The sequence below is a fragment of the Pelecanus crispus genome, chromosome 16 (assembly GCF_030463565.1).
Source record: "Pelecanus crispus isolate bPelCri1 chromosome 16, bPelCri1.pri, whole genome shotgun sequence".
In the NCBI taxonomy this organism is placed as follows: domain Eukaryota; kingdom Metazoa; phylum Chordata; class Aves; order Pelecaniformes; family Pelecanidae; genus Pelecanus; species Pelecanus crispus.
The window spans coordinates 5,926,666-5,945,169 of record NC_134658.1 but is presented as its reverse complement, the minus strand read 5'-3'; the positions used below and the strand labels follow the sequence as shown (position 1 = coordinate 5,945,169).

At 46.3% G+C, this 18,504-nt stretch overlaps 1 protein-coding gene across 4 annotated transcripts in view; it reads left to right on the top strand.

Annotated features, from left to right (window-relative positions):
- Positions 1 to 18,504, top strand: part of MAN1C1 (mannosidase alpha class 1C member 1) — a 67,727-nt gene that overhangs the window by 37,912 nt on the left and 11,311 nt on the right. For 2 of the 4 annotated variants that reach the window (XM_075721776.1, XM_075721777.1), the window contains exons 3-6: positions 6,850 to 6,965; positions 9,162 to 9,242; positions 11,450 to 11,544; positions 15,879 to 16,002. In XM_075721776.1, the coding sequence (XP_075577891.1) occupies positions 6,850 to 6,965; positions 9,162 to 9,242; positions 11,450 to 11,544; positions 15,879 to 16,002 (416 nt within the window). Of the gene's footprint in view, positions 1 to 6,849; positions 6,966 to 7,117; positions 9,243 to 11,449; positions 11,545 to 15,878; positions 16,003 to 18,504 lie in introns of those variants that run through there. The other 2 variants (XM_075721778.1, XM_075721779.1) reach the window with 2 other exon arrangements.

Below are 18,504 nucleotides of genomic sequence, written 5' to 3'. Positions count from 1 at the left end.
AGAAGCAGGTGCAGGTCTATGTGCTAAGTCTGGTAGCAAAAGGACTTGAACAGGTAGATTCCCAGCCTGTAAATACCTCACCCCAAGGACGTATTTCATTTTGGCCAAAATTGCTTCCTAGAGCCTGAATAACTACCAAAACACAGACAGACACACACACACACAAAAAAAGAGGCAATCCCCCCCCCCCCCCCCCCCCAAAAAAACCAACACAAAACTGATTTTGACAAAGAGGCGCCTTTTGATTCCCAAAAGTGCAACTGAAAAGTGATACCCATCAGGTAGGAGAGCTGGTTGGACTTTGTAGGAATGGAGCTGGAAAAGCCAGGAGGAAGAGCAAGGGCTTGGTTCACCTGTGCAAGCATGTGAGGGTGTTTTATGAGATTCTGGAGATTGGTCCTGAAATGCAAGCAGCTGTACTGGCTGTCCCTTCTCTTTGGGCCTGCTGTTCTGCACCCTACTTAATATAAACCCTCTGAGGTAGGATGAAGGTAAGTGAATCGTGCTTTGTTACCAGTGAGTCACTCTGTTGCTTAACTGTTGTCTCTTCTCTTGTCAGTGAGTCACTGACACTTTATTAGAGCAGCTGACAGACCCCAGGCCCTGTTCCCACTGGAAGGAGTGTGATGGGGCTTTGTTTCGACGGCAGCTGGATAGGCTGAAAAGATGGCACGGGGCTCAGGCTCCACGGCTCAGAAGGCTGATAGATTTGCTTGGTTATGGGCAACACTTTAGCAGTTTGAACTGATAGAGCAGGAGCAGAGCAGGGGAAGACAAACCGTTTTCTGAGCACGGCAAAAACCACAATCTATTTTCTGGTGCCAAGGGAACGTGTTGAAAATATCCTGGATGCTCTTGCAAGTGCTCTGCAGTCTTTGTTTTTCATTTTTCTTTCTTCATAGTCTGGTTCTGTCCCTCTCCCCTTTCCTTTCCTAATTTTTGTCCTTTCCTTCAGTCCCTGCTCACTCCTCAGTCATGTAGTTGCTGTTATGAGAAATCTACCCAGTCCTGTGCATCTCAGCTTGCTATTGTCTGCCTGCAGGGTGCAGAGGGTGGAGACAGAGGTTCTTTCAAGATGAAGGTTTTGACCTTGGCTGCAAGAAGCCCTATGAAAAGTTGTGGCTTTCTCTGATGTGACTGTCTTCTGTTCTGTGTAGCTCCCACAGAGACTGAAGAAGAGCTAAACCCAGGATAATGTCACGGTCTCCTGATAAAAGACAATTCTTTGGTGTGAAGACTATGTCTTTTGCTCAGTAGACCATCTTACTTAGTAAAAAATGTAACCCTGTCCTCTGGGCACTTTCTAATAGGGCAGCTCAACTGTGCTGTGTGAGCAACGCCTGGATCAGTGTTCTAGCCCAGTAAAACCTGTGGCCGTCCCTTGTTGTTCTCAGGCAAACGTGGGTTGTGTATGTGAGCAGGTGCAAAGTATTTGCATCAGTTGAATTTCACATGTGGAGTTGGTGGCTTGTGAAAGCTTCAGCAAGTCAGATGGAAACTCTTATTGCTCCACTAATGATCAAACGTGCGGTTTCTGTTGTGTACCTGACGCTGGTATGTTTGATTGGCCTGTTTCTGCCTAAATTGGTGGGTTTGATTTGCAGATAATGGGTAGCTAAAAGGAAGCTCACAGATGCAGCAGCAGTTGTGATTGTTACCACAGTTATACTTAGTCCCTGCTTGGTGCTTTGCAGTGCTTTTCAAGCCTTAATTAGCTCTTACATGTTTGGCAGGTGGTAGGGTAGATATTTTCCACCTTTGATCAGCCCTCATGGCCTCCCTTGAAACTGTAAGTTGAGAAGAAAGCTGTTCCCTTTTCTTCTCCACATACTGGCTTGCCGGGACGCTGAAGGAGAGCAGGGCTGTGGGACATGTGCAAATGGGTGAATCTTGTGCATGTGCCGGGGGTCCCATCTGGCGCTCGTAGGTTCCCCACTTGCTTGGAGCTTTTCACCCTTTACAATCCTCGTTCAGCTTGTGATCAGGACCACACATCTGTCACTTCTTGGCCGTAGTCTGTGGGCTCATAGTCAATAGAGATCTTTGTGTTGGGGTCCGAGGAGCCTCAGGCTGCAGTGGCAGCTCTTCTGCCCTGCGCTCTGTAGCGGGATCAGAGGGAGAGCTGCCTCTCACCTGGCTGCCAGCTCCCTGGGTTGCGTCAGTGCTGCAGTAGCCTGGCAGGCTTTTGTACCTGTTGGTTCCTTTGGTTGTTGAGATTGGCATATGTCTTCCAAAGTGTTCCCTCTCTGCTCCAGCGAACACACGTTAAACCTCCTAATGAGCCTTTGGAATTGTGTTTTGTCTTATAAACTCTTGCTGCAAGTGGCTTTAACGAACGCCTGAGCTAGCAGGCAGCGGGGACGAGTCAGGGATAAGAGAAGAGGATGAGCCCTTCTGTTCAGATTATCTACCCCAGACTAGAACAAGCTCCTACAGGCTTTATCTGTGGTTCTTAGAGATAACACTACTGTTAATGCCCATGAAGGCCCTTCTGAGATAGTATCACTTGAATGCTCTTGTTCCTCCAGACTGGCATTAAAGCACATTCCCACTGAGGCCGTGGGGGTACGGCGTGCGTACAGTGCCATCTCCTCTCCGTGGAGTGCTCCATTCAGCACCTTTCACAAGCATTATGTTAATTAATGTAACGTTTGTTAGTGATTTCTGTGGCAGTGCTCACAAGCGAGCCGGGTAGATGCTCGTTCCTCTGGGTGGGTGGAAGTAGGAACAGAGCAGCCTTGTTGCCTACATGGATGTCTCCATTCTTCTCATGCACAAAAGAGCAAATACACTTGTGGCTTGGGACGGGGTGGTACAGGCCCTCCTTCAGCTCAAGAAGAGATGAACCTTTGTATTCCTACCATGAGCTCCTGCTTCTGGTGTGCTGCTGTTCTCTCACAGATGAAACTCCAGGCAGAGACCCTGCCACTTGCTGTCACAAGAGCTGCCATGAAGTCTTTCGGTTAGAAATGCCCCTAGACAAGCATCTCTGCCTTCTGCCTGAGGTCCCAGTTCTTCCCGCTGGTCCCACTGGAGGGTTCCTCTTTCCCATTCAGAATGGCCATGGCCTCCCTCTGGGCAGCGTAGAAGCTGGTGTGGGTCCCAGAGCTGTGTCTAATAGACACACCTTCCCTTTTGGCCATCAGCGAAGTGACCTTGCCTCTCCCGAGCGAGGTTTATCTCCACTCCAAGCCAGTTTTGCAGCAGGATCAAGGGGGGGCTTTTCGTAGCACACAGGGCCTTAGATTTGTGGAGACAGGTAGAATCTCAGACATGGAGTCCTGCTTCGAAGTCATTGCCACCATTTCTGGGTACTTTCGGAAGGGTTTATTTTGAGGGCTTCTTGGTTTCTACTTTAAAACTCCCTTGGAGGAAGTACAATGAGGCTGAAACCAGTAATTTAGAGAGGGGAGTGTCAGCAAGAGTCAAAAGTGACAGAGTGGGTTTTGATTCCTTTTCCTTTTGAAGCTGCTTCCCCTTTGATTATATCCCTCACATTGTAATGTGTAGATCTGGAAAGGTGATTATTTTTTAACATCTCTCCAAATAAGCAGCATGTCAAGCAAATATCACCACCTTTATAAATGGGTGCATATATATTGCAATAAACATGCTAGGATATGTGTAGCACCATCTTTTGACAGCTGAGTATAATCAGAGCCATTGGACATTGTATGACGAGCTCTGTCATGGTCTGATGAAGCAAAGTCTGAGCAGGAATGAAGATGCTCCTGTAGTGAAGAAGTAACATCCCTGTGTGCACAGGGCTGTCAGGGTCCTCCTTAGATGTCCTCTCTGTCCTGGCACGTGACAGAGACACAGCAGTTAAGTCCTAGTGCCTGGTTTGCTCTCTGCATGGTTGTGGAGGGGAAGGAGGTTGTTTTTTATCATTCTCATGAGACGGCTGAAGCTGACACGGTAGTTTCTGGTATTGCGATAGAGTTTGTTAGCTGCAGGGAAAAAAGTCAGCCATGCATTTTGCAATTGCTTCAAAGCTGGTGCAGAAGAAAGGAAACATCAACAAGACCCTTGTACAAAACACACAGCCTGCGGTTCTTCAGATACAGAGCGTTTAGGGGAATATTTAAAACAAATGTTTAAAATGACACAAAGACAAACCAGCGGGGAAGCAAGGTTTGCCCTCCACTTTGTCAAATACAGGGGAGGAAAGCTAAGGAACTCCGAGCTATGCTTTAGCAAAGAGCCGAGCATGTTCCTAATCCCCGATTCATTTCATGTATTTAAAGGCCTTACTTGCTAAAAGCATAAAAGGCTCTGTAAATTCAAGCAATATTTTTCACTTCAATTAATCATCCCAGAAAATTGTAACTTTATTGTCTCTTTGTCTCCATTTAGTCTGAGCAAATCCAACTTTTCTCATTGTCTCTCTGCAGATTATGAAAGGCTTTGTGGATTATATCATCAAATTAAATCAAGCCTGTTAGTGTTACTCTCAGAATATCACAGTAATGGGCTGTGCCTCAGGCAGCGTTGCCTTTCCTTCTCCTTTTAAAATGTTTTGCCTGCGTCCGTGTTGCTCTGAGCTGGTTTGTCTCTCCTTGCTAATAGGAAAGTGTATAAAAATCACATAATCGTTAATATTGAAGAATCATTAAGGTTGATAAAAACAGCTCTGACTGCGATGATGTTGTTTTTCATGGTCACTGCTTTTGGAAAACATGCCATACAAACATCAGCTCAGTTGTTTTTTAGAACCCACCAGTTGATCTAGTGGCTGTTTGACTCCATCTATTGCACTCTCGGAGATAGCTCCAGTTAGATGATCATTGCACAAGCCTGCAGGAATAAATGGATTTCTAGAGGCTGTGTCTACTGCCTTCATCCCTTTTCCACAGCCCCTGTTTTTGATGCAGACAGCATCCGAAAGTCAGCAATCTGTAGCTGAGCAGTAAAGTCTTGGTTGGGTTTTTATTAAAGCAATGATGTGCTGACTGGCTGAAAAGTGTCAAAACTGCAATCTTGTAACATCAACAAAATAAGGCAGGGTGCCTTTCTTATGGGAGAGGAATGCTGAAAGCATAAATGAGCCCTGCGTGAAATTGGTGGATCTGAGCGCTGCTTCTCTGGGGAACGGGTATGATGTACATCAGACACGGTCGCTTTTTTCCTGTAGTAAGAAAAGACCAAAGTCTTAAGGTTCATGACACATGACTCACCTTTGCCTTCCTCTCCCCTCTGCAGTAGTTCCTCGACAGCGCATCCAGCTGGGTTTTCCTCTTAAGCACAACTAGAATTGAAGTAACACTGAAGGTATTACAACAGTGCCAAGCCAATCTGAGCATGCAATAAAAGGCTGGGAAAGCCAGGGGAATTTGGGGTAGTATTTTAAAGTCTGTTAGTAAGAAAAAAGAACTGACCTGAGCCAAATAGAAATACATCTCGGGGAAACCCCTGGGCATAAGCAGCATGTGTGAGTCTTTGTGGTTAGGCTGGAAAGGGAGTTGATAGGCACGGAGCCGGTACAAGCGGTTTATTCTGCAGAAGTGAAACCTGAACCTCATCCAAGCATCTGCTGCCAGAGGCTCCAAGAGGTCTGGCTGTCAGGGGGTGGGTAGGAACGCGGCCTCATCTGAGCAGCGGAGGTGGGGGGAAGGCCTGCACGTGCCGCTTGCTGACGGCAATATAGAGGCAGCTTCTCGCCTGTGTCCCTGGTGTGTCACATCCGCGGAGGGAAGGCTGGTGATGATTCCAAACGAGAGTCTTCCATGTGAGGATTTGTGTTCGCTGAGTTACCCAGGAAAGCGATGGCTTTTGTAGTTTAAGCACAAAGGGTTTTGAGTCACGATGTGCTTCATACTCTTTGCTTTCTCATGCTAGGAATAATTTTAGGGAACCCTAACAGAAAGAAAACTCCAGTGCTGACATTTTCCAAAGCCAGGGTTGTTGACATCTCTCGTTTCAATTAATTGCAACTGCCACAAGATTGTTTGTCTGCACAACCTGTAGAGTTTTCTTGGCATGGCAGGCCATGTCGTTCTCTCTCACTGGAAGTTCTCCTGTAGTCCATTTGCATAAGACAATGCTTGGCATACAATTTTTTTTACATGGATGACATGGTTGGTCCAAGTACTTGGTTGGCACTTGCTTCCTCTGCATGTGTCCCATTGCCATCTGCTGGAGAATGGTGAGCATGCTCACAGGGACCGTTCTGTTAGCCAAAGGAAGGGAGCTGTCCCCAAAGTCACCCACTCTCTGTTCAGGATTCACTGAGAATAGTTTCTGGTCTCTCTGCTGCCAGATGAGGCTGTGTTTTGTATATATGCTGGTACTGGGAAAGCCTGGGTCATGGCATGGTGCAGAAGGACTTTGTGCCCCAGATAACAAATGCTGCATCAGGACAGAATGATCAAAGTCCTGCCTTGGATGCTCTTGCACAATAAAAATAAAATTCTCTTCCCTCACTTAGAAGAGGGTTATGCCTGTAACTGAGTTAGAGGCTGAATTTAGGTTTACAGCTGAACAAAGATTAGGGGTGGAATTGCTTAACCGCTGTGGCCAAGACAAGAACTGGAAAACAAGGCCAAGGCTTGCAGTCATGGCTGGTGGCTTAAAGTGTGGACCTTGAGCTGTTCCAGGTTTGGTTTTTGTTTTTCAGAAGTGTCAGGCCTTTGAAAATTGGGCCTCTCCAAAGCAACCCATTTTGGGTAGCAGAGCTCGCTAGCCCTGTTAGAAGATCTCAGCCTAGACCATGGCCAGTCTGGATCCCATCCAGACATCCCCAGTGTTGGGCCTGGAAGCTGCTTCCTGTCCCAACTCCTGCAGATTGATTTAGAGCTAAAGAAGACTGCATGAATGGGGCTTCATCACGCTGTTCTGTTTGCAATGCAGGAGGCCTTCGAGGAGCTACGGTAGTAGATGCCTTAGATACTCTGTACATCATGGAACTCGAGGAGGAATTCCAAGAAGCAAAGAAGTGGGTGGAGAAGAGCTTTGACTTGAATGTGGTGAGTCAGTTACTGGGAGTGCCTGTCTGTGTCACAAACGCTGCGTGTTTGGCCAGTTCTGATCACAGTCTTCTCTAAGAATCATTTCGGGAGGGGAACTATGAAGTCTGTGGGGGAAGAAATCACTCAACTCTTTTTTTTTTTATTTTAAGGCCAAAGGGACTACTGTGATGGTTCACCTCATCTTCTGCCTATACATGGCACAGGGTTCCAGCCAGGGGCCACCAGATCAGACTCACCGTGTCTGGCTGAAAATGAGATTCAGTGTTTAATGTTTTTTGTTGTTTTGGTCTGGGTTATAAAAACAGCTGTAATTATTAGATACTCCAAGGAAGTTTTATTCATCAGAGAACAGGTTCTGTTTCACCTCAGTTAAATGTCTGCCTGTGATAAGACCATTTTTCTTTTTACGTGCGAAAACACTGATCTCCTTGACTGGGCCCTGCGTTGGTATGTTGTTGCTGGGACTTGCAGTGGGAGCATGGCACCTTGGCAGCAAAGTGGGAGCACGTAGTGAGCCTAGATTTGGAAGGAAGGGTATCATCTCTACAAATGGCCAGAGATGCTCACTGTCTGTGGCCCCCGAAGCTTTCCTAGCCACTTGTTCTTAGAGCTAGTGTTAGACTTGCTGGGGCTCTGGGTGCAACACATGCCTTGCAGTGCTATCAAATGAAGGATGATGTCCTTTATCTCCCTTTGTGGTCAGGGCCCCTTGCCATAGCTCTTGAGTGTTGGTCTCCAAGCCAGCTCTTGTATTTCTTATGGGAGAGCTGATAGGATCTGATCAGTGGCATATGGAGAATGTTAAAACCAGAGTGCAGTTCAAACTTTTATTATTTTAATGCCAGCGTAGTTGTCTGTTGTGAAAAATGGTTCTCCCCACGGGAACAATGCATGCAGCTGCCTTTATAGAAAAGCATCATTTGAGAGGGCACGACTGGCATTCATATATTCATAAAAGGAAGACCACATCTGATAAATTTGGTGAATGCTCTCAGTACGTTACTGAATCGATAAACAAGGGACAAAATCAACTGGGAGATAATTTATCTGGATTTCATAAAAGCTTTTAATCTTGGCCTGCAGAATAGATTGATCTGCAAAGACAAGAATGAATGCTATGGATTGATTGGTGGAGTCAGAAAGCACAGCAGAGGGAGAGAAGGAGGGAAATTAATTAAAAATTGGCTCTGTACAATGAACTCTAATAGTCCAGAAAAGTGAGGCAGGGACTCCAAGGCCCACAAGCTCGTTTGAAACTGGGTGCTGTGATCTGTCTCATGCAATTTCAGTCATCATCTGAAGAAAGCACTTGCTCTGATTTGTAACCTGCAGGTATTCGGAAAGGGCAGGCTAGTGCAGAAGTTCAAGTGCCCCTTTGCTCACTGAAAGTGCTGTGTTGGTGGAAGATCTTTCTGGGTTTTGGCTTTATGCATTTGCGTGAGGGTAGGAGTCATTTATCATGCAGATTCAACAGCCAGGAGCATGTATTTTTTAAAGGCACATTTCAAATGCAATCTTCCTGACATTTGCTGATCATAAGCTGAGTAGGTAGAGCAAAACTTGTTCCAGGTGAGTGGGTTCTTGAGCGATTCAGTGAACCATATCCATCTGTGTCTGCTGTCTGTGGTGGTGGGGCAGATGGACATCACGCAGTTTGCCTCTCCGTAAGCATGCCCATGACAGGCACCCTATAGGCTATGCTCCTCCCTGAGCCTGCAGACAGGGGTGAGTCTTTGAATGACAGAAAGTATCTACCTAATGCAGGAAGTGCATTACGTCTATCTAATGCAGTGCCCCCTTTACAAGAAAATGGAGAAAGTAATTTTTCCACATGGCTGTACAATTTTCTCTTTAAATAAAACATTTCATGGGGCAAATTTTTGCCCTAAACTAACTCACAGCTTTTTGCAAGGTGTAACACAAGGCAGGGCTGGGTGGATGGACAATGCATCTGCCCTAACTGATCTACATATTGTCAGCTGGTGATAAATGGGCAGTTTGGGTGTTTCTCTTCCCTTCAGGCTCCACCTGTCACTGTAGAGCAAATAAAGTACTGTGAGATCTTAGACAAAAAGCTGTGTTACGCTGTGGGTGAGGACTGGGAGACTTAAGTATCTGCCTACAATCTGTTCCCCTTAGCTGCCATTTGTGCGTGCAGACTTTGCAGTCAAGTGTATAATTATGTATTTTCAGAACGGAGAAGCATCCTTGTTTGAGGTGAACATCCGCTATGTTGGAGGACTGTTGGCCGCATACTACTTAACTGGAGAAGAGGTTTGTTTCAGCAGCTTTGCATGTCTCACACAGTCACCAATAATGAACTGAAAGGGTTCTCCACCAGCTTTTCTCTGAGCATCAGATAATCCCTCCGTAACAACAGGCTAAACCTATCATTTTTATGAATATTGAAATGCCACTAATGTTCTTTTAATTAAGTCTCGCATAATTACCTTGCACACACCATGCATGGCTCATTTGCAAAGATCTTTTCTCCTGTGGGCAATTCTAGCAAGACATGTTTTCGGTTGGACACATTGCTCCCCAGTGAAATGCCGTTTGCAGTGATCTTTGTCTTTGTACTTGTTCCTTTGTATTCTAAACGTAGGCAATATTTCATCAAACATCATTCCAGATAGTGCCTCGGACTAAGGAGGGCAACTGATTAGTGGCAAGTGCTCCAAACTCTACCTGGACAGTCTCTCTGTCTGAGATAAAGCGCCCTGGCATACAGGGAAGGAGGGTGGCAAACTGCCAGGGCAGGGTACCTGTATCCTGCCAACTCATGTGACAAAGTGATACAGCTCCACAAAATGTCCCCTTGCCCAGGAGGTGTGGGCTAGGCAGCACAGCCCCTCCTGCAGTTGGTGGAGCAGCTGTTCGGTGGATGGTCCTGTCCCCAGGAGTGCTGCCTACAGCAGAAGGCTCTCGCTTCCACTTTCCTCCTTTCTTTCCAGCCTGGCAGAGGCCAGGGCTTAATGCCATAATCTGTTCTGTAATGTGACTGGACTGGAATTCTACAGCTGGCTGTGGAGAGATGAAGAGATTATTCCTTTGCCCTCGAAGTCTTAGGCGAGCAGAAACTCTGATTGAAGGGGGAGTTTTGTGAGTGGAGGAACTGGAAGGCTGGCTCTTAAATGAGAGCTTAGCTCTCATGCCATACACTGACCGTGGCTGGGTGCTGTCCACCATAATAGGGTGGGATGGCTCATCACTGCGTAGTGGCACCATTGATCCGTGGAGTCATGGGAGCAGCTCTGTTACTTTAGTTTCTTTTTAAATGAGTTCCAGGAATGACTTCTGTGTTTTCCCTCCAGGGAAAACTCTCAAAGAGTCAGTGCCCTGACTCAGGGGCCTGTCTCTGTCACAACTTCAACAGGCTTCAGATCAACAGAGCAAAAAGAAACCACATTAAACCATAAAACTCCAGCAGTGACCTCTTGAAGTGCAGTCAGCAGCGATGCTCAGCAGCCAGGGCAGTGCCTGTCATATACCCAGTCAGTGTCACTGGGCTGAAAGGCAAAAATCAAGTCCCTGTCTCTTGCTTTCCCTTCTGAAGCAAACCCCTACCTCCTTGTGAGTGTATCAAAGGTGTGCAGGCCCACAGGAGAGCTCAGGTTTCCTCAGTGCTGTGTTTCTAGAGCCATAAATTCCTGCTTTCTGAGACCTACTATGACAGCTTGGGCTGGTATAGGGGGGCTAGAGGTAAAAGGCTTGTGCTTTATCTCCTAAGTCACTTACAGGCTTCCCTTGATCAGGACTAATCTCTGGAGCAAAGATTAGTGCTTGTATCATTTTGTCCCAAAGTAATTGTGTGTGGTGGCTTTGTGCTGCAAGGCGCCATAAGCTATAATTTGATTTGAAAGCCCAAAACTCAGGCATTAAAAATGGAAAAGGAGCAGCTTACCCATGAAACCATGAATCCTTCCTGGAAGAGAGTTGCAAGTAAAAGATTTTTTGTTGGAAATCATGTTTTTTGCAACAGGAGATGACACAAGCTAGACAAACCCATGTTGTAAATCTAACAATGCTTCTCCCTAGAAAGATTTCCTTTGATTTTAATTCAGTCATTTTACCTCCTTTATGTCCTCTGCCACCCTGGGAGAAGGGAAGAATTTGTCTCCAAAGAGTATTCTTTGGATCAATTCAGATCACTGAAATTTGCTGCTGAGGTATTTGGGGTGTTCTGAGCTCTGCAGCTCTGGCTGCTCTTATCCAGGCTGAGGGTTTGGCAGGGGACTTGGGACTGGTTTAGCGCAGATTTTTAGAGGACATTCAAATAGATACCAAAGTTCAGCGTGACTTTTGGTTCAGATCTGTCATGCAGCAGAACTAGGGCAGCAGCATACCTGAAACAGTAGATTCTTACAGTGCAGCACTTTTAGTTTTTTTGTGTTTGAAAAAAGGGGATTTGAAAGAATCCAGTGTGGCTAGTATTCACAAGCAGTCCATCAAATATTTATCCTCTCTTCTTCTTTTAACAGGTGTTCAAGAGTAAAGCTCTGGAACTTGGAGAGAAACTTTTGCCAGCTTTTAACACCCCCACTGGTATCCCACGTGGCGTCATAAATCTGGGCAGGCAAGACACACGTCCTTACAAGCATGTCATTTTATTACTGAATGTTTGTAAAAGACCAGGACTCAAGCAGGAACAGCAGCAGTTCCTCAGAGGTGCCCCCCTCTAGTGCAGATTCTTCGAGGTCATTTGTTTTGCCAACTCAAAACCAAGAGGTGCCTTGGCAGAGATTGCAGGTGACTCAAGTTAAACCCAGCTGTGTTTTATTAATTTTGGGCTATCCGCAGTTTCTTCTCTACCTCTTGGCAGGGCTCCCTGCTGCAATAGCATTTTCCTCACTCTCATTTTCTTTGAAAGGTTATTTGTAGTCTGCACGTAGCATGCAGTCCTCTCTGTATTTTTGCAGTGTGCCCAACTAGCTGTGTGTGAATTTATCTAGGCTCCATGTTTGGAAAAATTGGGAAAGGAACTGGATGGGACTGGCTGACAGTTTTGCTGCTAGAAAGGGGGGAGTGTACAGCTCCTCTAGTTTTCTCCCTACCGGCAGCACTCAGCCAGGTGTGTATCCTTCACTTAGAGCCATGACATTTCATGTCAGGTAGGTGATGTTCTCATGCTGGAGGGGAGCTTTGAGGCAGCAAACAGAGGCAAGCCTGGAGGCTGGACTCCCAGTCTCTGATTCTTGCTAGCAGACAGTGTTCTTTGCCAATAAGGGCTCACTGGCTCATTTTGATGCCTACAAACAAATCCCCCAGGGTAAAAGCTGCATGCCGACTGAACAGAGACAGCAAGAAATGTGGATTAACAAAAGCCTTTCATCCGCACCTCTTGCAAAACTCAGAGCGGCAGCCATGAAAATCGTTATTCATCTCCTAGCCCAAATCTCCTGTTTGGCTCGCGTCTCTGTGAAGTGCAAGACTTTTGAATGTTTGGCTCACGCTGATCCATTGCTCAAATATTACTGTCACCCTTCAATTGTCTTATCTGCACACGATCCTAGTGAAAATTTGAGCCACTACCACGACTTTAATTGTCTCTTTTTACCGAAGAGGCATTCTGCTTCCTCTGTGGCTGATAAAGACTCGGCATAGACTAACCTTTCACAGAAATGCCAAACCCTCCCCTGCCCTTTGTGAAGACAATTGAAACAGACTGCGTCTGCCCAGACATTCCTAAAATGTTTTGCTGATGACCTTGACTAAGAGCAAAGAAAATCAGAATAACACTGAGCCCACAATCCAGAACCCATATTGCTGGCTTGAGCTCTGGCTTCAGGGCCTTCAGAAACTGCTGTGAGGGCTCAGAGTATCAATTGATTTAGGAGCAAGGATGAAACGAAGTAAATCTGTAGTCTGACTACTGCAGGAACATGATGAACAGCCAATGGCTGTAAACCCAAAGGGGAAGGGAGTTACTCAGCGTGAGATAGCGTGTGGAAGTGGAAGCAGAGGAGAGTGAGGTGGTGCTGTGAGAGCACGCTGACCCAAATGTCAGGGCCAAACCAAAGCCTAGAAGAGTTTTGCAAGAAGGAATTCTCTCTCCAATTCTACTTTTGCAAGGATGTGCTAATTCCAGAGAGACCTCATCATCTCAAAAGGAGGAGAGTCTTGCAGCATGTGTAGGCTTTTGTTGGTGGTAGCTTGGGGGGGTGGGTTAAGAATGACATTCAGAAATTTGAAACAAACAAAAGCTGGCATAAGTCAGTTCTGCATATACATTTTTGAGGACCCAAGTACAAAGACACCCACCCCCCACAGCTCTTCCCATAGCCAGCTGGCTTTATCTCTTCCTGTCACCTCACACCACCTTTTCCTCTTGTGTCCCCTTTCTGCTGATGTGCTTCCCTGTGGCCTTCTGTTTTCACACAGGCACTGTATCATATCTCACACAGGCTTGTTTTCCATCCTGCTGGTCCAACTGCCACGTTGTCTGCCAGGTCCTAGAGTACACTGTCTTCTCACACTGCTGTTCTGTGCTCTCTGCCTGTGTGTTGCACTGTGATTTCTCTCCCTGTGCATCCTGTTCTGGGTCCCTGGCCCCTGCTTTCCTTCACATCTCCCCTAAACCCTCTGCACCTCCAGATTTTTCCATTTTTCCTTGTCATCCTCTCCTGGTCTCTCTCCTGACTTGGCATTGCTGCTTTGGATATCCGTGAGGGAAGGAGATGTTTTCAGTCCATGCTTGCACTGCACAGTGTTTAAGGAAGACCCACTTATCTGGGGGATAGAGAGCTCTGGGCATTTTCTTTTGTCTTGAAGACAAAGGTCCTTTAAATAATAGTTTCCTCTGAGATGTTACAAAACAGGGCAGCTGTGAAGACCCAGTTTGTCCAGTCTGTAATGCTGAAAAAATGTTTTCCTGCAGGGGGTCATTTCAGGCTGCTCTTTAACCCAGGGACACATTGCAGCCGTACTCTTGTTTCCTCCAGACCACCTCTCCTTGCGTTTTATTGTGATTTGTAACCCCAGGGCTTGGGTTCCTGGCAGCACGGTTCTTGCAGGCAGTGTGTTTGGGATGGAAGTTCCCGGGGGAGGGCTGTGTTGGCTGCTGTGACCCCACATAGCCACTGTCACAACAAACACAGCCCCATTTGGCTGCTTCCAAGCACTTCTCATTTGAACTAGCTCAGAAGGCAGTTTCTGTTTGTGCGATCGTATTTGTTACAACGTCCCTTCAGTGCAGTAAATAAAGAAAAAGTAATTCACTCTTTATAGATATGAGAACACTGTAGGATTGTTTAGCACACCCGCCCCAGGGGCAGCTGCTGCCAGGTCCAGCAGATACGTCCAGTGCGATATTAATACCAGCATTAACCTGGTCAGACTGGAGGACCTTTCTGCCTGCACAGGGAGATTTCTGCCATAAACGCTCGATGTTATTGGGGTACCCATTTTAGCTGCACAGATGAAAAGCTGGTGATACAGCCTCCTGACAGCTTGCAGGGAAGGCTGACGTTTGGCAGTGACTGAGCAATTTGAAACAGCGTGAACATATTGCTTATCTAATGGCTCTTTTTGTCTGGAGGCGAAACAAACAGCTCTGGACCTGAAATGGTTTTCCATATATCGCATGGCAGGGAAACTTTTTTTCTTCCCTCTCAGAAAGATCATTAGTTTTAGCCTCCTGTAAACAACAGAAACCCTTTTCTTCTAATAGCCAAGCTTCCAGGCGCCATCTAGTGTTATCCCCGCCCCCCCATCACTGGAAACCTGTTACCTCATCGGTGTCAACCGCAACCAGCACTCGCAGAGAGACGTGGAAAATCAAAGCCACGTCACTTCTGAGAAGGCTCGGCCAAGCTTCCCTGGGCCAGCACCTGCAGAGGCTGTTTTGGGACCAAGGCTTAAGAATGTAGGGCATTTTCATGTTTGTGTAGATTTCGGAGAGGCGCGGAGCTGTAATCTGTAGCAGCGAGATAGAAGAAGGAAGCGGTCGAATGTCAAAGCAAATGCAAGAGCCTCTGCCCTCCCACGTCCTTTGGTTACTTTTCTTTGAGATTTAAGGGAGAAGTGATGCCCTCCTCATCCCCAGAATTGATTCCTTGCTTTGCTTTAGTACTGATTTCTCTCTTTGCGTGGATTTGGCAGGGTGAGGGGAAACAAACAGAAACTGAGAAGGGATCCCAGTACATCAAAAGTAGGGGCGGAGGCACTTTGTGTAACTGGCTTCTTCAGATCGTGTTTGCCACCTTCTGTGGTTTTATGCTGGCCCTCCTGTTCTTGCAAGGCACATGAGATGAGCACCAGTAGGGTACTTTCAGAATCAGATTTGTCCTGTGCAGATGTTAAGATTCCCTTTTTTTTTTTTTTTTTGCATTACAGTCAGGTTTGCCCAATGGCATCTTTCCCCTAGCGCTGATGTTGCTGTATCCCCTTGCAAGCAAACATATGCTGGGAATGGCAGTGTCAAGTATATGTAAAGAGTATGAGATCTTGTTGAAACAAGGTGCTTCGGGACAGTCTGGATTCTGCATAAAATAGCAGACTTGTTGGACTTGTGGGACATTTGAGATGGGAGAGTTCAGCCCAGGCTACTTACAGACATGCTTTATCCCAGAGTGTCTTGTGTAGGACAGGTAGTCAGTGTTCTTCCAAAGTTTGCTGTAAGCTGATCTGTTTGGGAGGGATTACTCTCCCACAAAAACTGCAGTTTCCCAGCATGTGCAGTCTGTGTGTTTGCCCTGTCCTAAACAATCTTTTGTAAAACTACTGCTCCATCCCACTAGAACTGCTCCTGTGAGAGTCCTAAAAATCTGTGTATGTCCTTTACATCCTGTTGAGACCTGGTGTGCGCTGCATGCACATAGCAAAGGCAGGATCTGCACTGGGGCGGTGGGGGGACCTCGCCCTTTGGCTGTGTTTTCCTGGCAATGAAGGCTCCCTTTTCTCTCCTTGCAGTGGCATGAGTTGGAGCTGGGGTTGGGCATCTGCCGGAAGCAGCATCTTAGCAGAATTTGGTACCTTGCACTTAGAATTCCTGCACCTCTCAGAGCTCTCTGGCAACCCGGTGTTTGCAGAAAAGGCAAGTACTTCCCAACTTGGTCTTTAGCAAATTGGTCTCTTCATACTCCTGGGGTCAGTGCTGGAGCAGAGCAGCACTTTGGTCTGCCTGCAGCAGACAACATGGCAGCAAAGTGTTCCTTCTCCCCAATACCAGTACAACTCACCAGAGGAGAAACCTTCCAGAGTAGCACGTAGGTTCAGAAACCTGTGCTTTGCAGGCTGCAGAGGTCACCAGGGTTCAGAGCATCCTATCCACCAGCTCACTGAAAAGGTCACAGCAAGCTTCTGTTGGAGATCCCATCACACCAACAGGCCTTGGAAGGCAGTTGCCCCGGGGTTTGGCCACTTACATTTGTGGTAGCCCCTTCACCTGCCCCTCCATCACTTGCAGCCACTGGGGAGATGGGGATGTTTTTCCCCATGTCTCGAGTTGTGTGAAGTTGTAGCAAAAACTTACTCAGAGAAGTGTACAGCCAAAACCTAAACCATCTGTTGGATGCAGACTGCAAAGATAATTGTTAATTCTGATATCCTAATAGTAGTGCCTTGTACTTGCAGACCTTTTTACTCTAAACAGGCATTAAATGTTATGCTCCAGCCAGCAAGATTTCTGCTGAGGTTTGTTATGTAGGAAAGGCCTGACAGTTGACATACTGGATTCCTTTTGTGCAACTTGTAACTGAAAATTTATTCGTATTATATGTTACCTTCAGCTTTTTTTCCAAAGTGATCTTGTAGTGCATGTGAGAGCAACTTAATAAATATGCTGTTGAATACCAGCAAGTCATTAGCTTTTGCTGCACATCCCTGAGGAACCAGCTTTGAGGGAGACAAATTGTTCCAGTTAGAATCCAAACTGCCCCCGTGAGCCCAAAGGAAATGGGGCCTGTCCACAGTCCCACAGTGGGGTGAAAACAGACAGCGGTTCTGGGATTGCCAATAAAAAGCTCAAAATGGTACTTTCCAGGTTATTTCCAGTGCAGGTCTGACAGTTGTGAAACAAGAAGAGAATTTGCAGAAGAGACAGGCAGAAAGAGAAAGAAGAAGCTAGGAGAGCAAAATGGAGAATAGGATGGAGTGTATGGAAAGCAATAAGCGTGGTGTGAGCAAGAAGAATGTCACAGAGGGGTGAGCAGGAGAGAAAAGCAGGGGGTGAAGGGAAACTAGAAACCCAGGAAACTCTGTAGGGAAAATAAAGACAGACTGGTGATTTGAAGTAAAGGAGACAAGCTAAAGATTCCTGAGGACAGTGATACTGACAAATTGCTCAGAGGAAGGCAGGGAGCTGAGAAAAGACCAGTGAAGGGAACAGAGGTATGGAAAGAAAATGCATGGGAAGGAAATGAAGGAGCAGGGGAAAAAGAGAGATGAGCACTGAAAATACCAGGGCAAGAAGATGCACCATTAAAAACTAGAACTGCATCCATATTCCAGGTTCAGTCTGTGGCGTTTTGAGCCAGGTCAAGCCTCTCTCCCCAGCCTAACAGGTTTTCTTCTTTGCCTCCTAAGCCCATAGAGGGATAAGGGCAGAACCTTTGTAACTCTCCTGAGTTGAGCGTGCCTGGTGTGTGCCACAGAAAATGTATCACAGTCATCCTAACACCCTCTGAGAGAACAAATGTAGGATGATGTGGACTCAAACAGCCCATCCTTTGGGAAATTACTTCAGAGGAACAGATCAACTCATTAACTTGCAGCTTGGGACTTGTGTGATTTTAGCAAGAATAAAGTCCATCTGTGTCTTTTATTCAAACATGTCATTAATATGCCATGCTACTAAACTTCAGTAAATATTATGCAGCCTGACAACTTACTTGGAAGCACAGACTTAAGTCTGTAACTGGCTTTTGGCGTACAAATTGTCTAATTTTATAAAAGGTTTAGAGTGTATTAGCTGCTCTGTAGGTTATAATAGAATATTTATGCTGCATACCATTTAACTTTGTCCCTTATGGGAAAGGCCTATTGGATTTAATGGGGGTGAAACCAAGGGAGGTTTTAGAGAATAAGTACAGCTGTTCTAGCATATTAAAGGAGCTGTCTGTTGTTGAAATTAAAGGCCCCAATTCATCATGTTAAGTGACCACATGGTGAATTTAAGTACTGTGTGAGTCACTCACCCCTGCCACTCCTTTCCCTTTGGATCATGGAAAAAATCACCCTCCGCATCTCATACATTTCCACCCAGATCCCAAATCCTCAGGATTGCTTCTGGACCACTGTTAGCAAACTGCTTCCACTGCTTGCTAAACGGGGGCCTGGCAGGGTTTTTAGAATCATTTCTGAAATCCCGCAGAGCTGGATAAAGATTGTGCTGAGGAATCCAGCAGAAAAGTTTCTCCGTAACAGCCCTCTCACCGGCGAGCCATGTCATTGGGTTCTGCTTGCATGGTGATTCACAACGTTACAGGCTGCTGTGCTTGTTCAGCCAGGGATCAGCACTGATGAATTACAGAGTTCCCAGTGACAGTGCAAAACCGTCGCCTTTCTCAGCAGAGAAGTAACATAGTTCTTGTCTCTC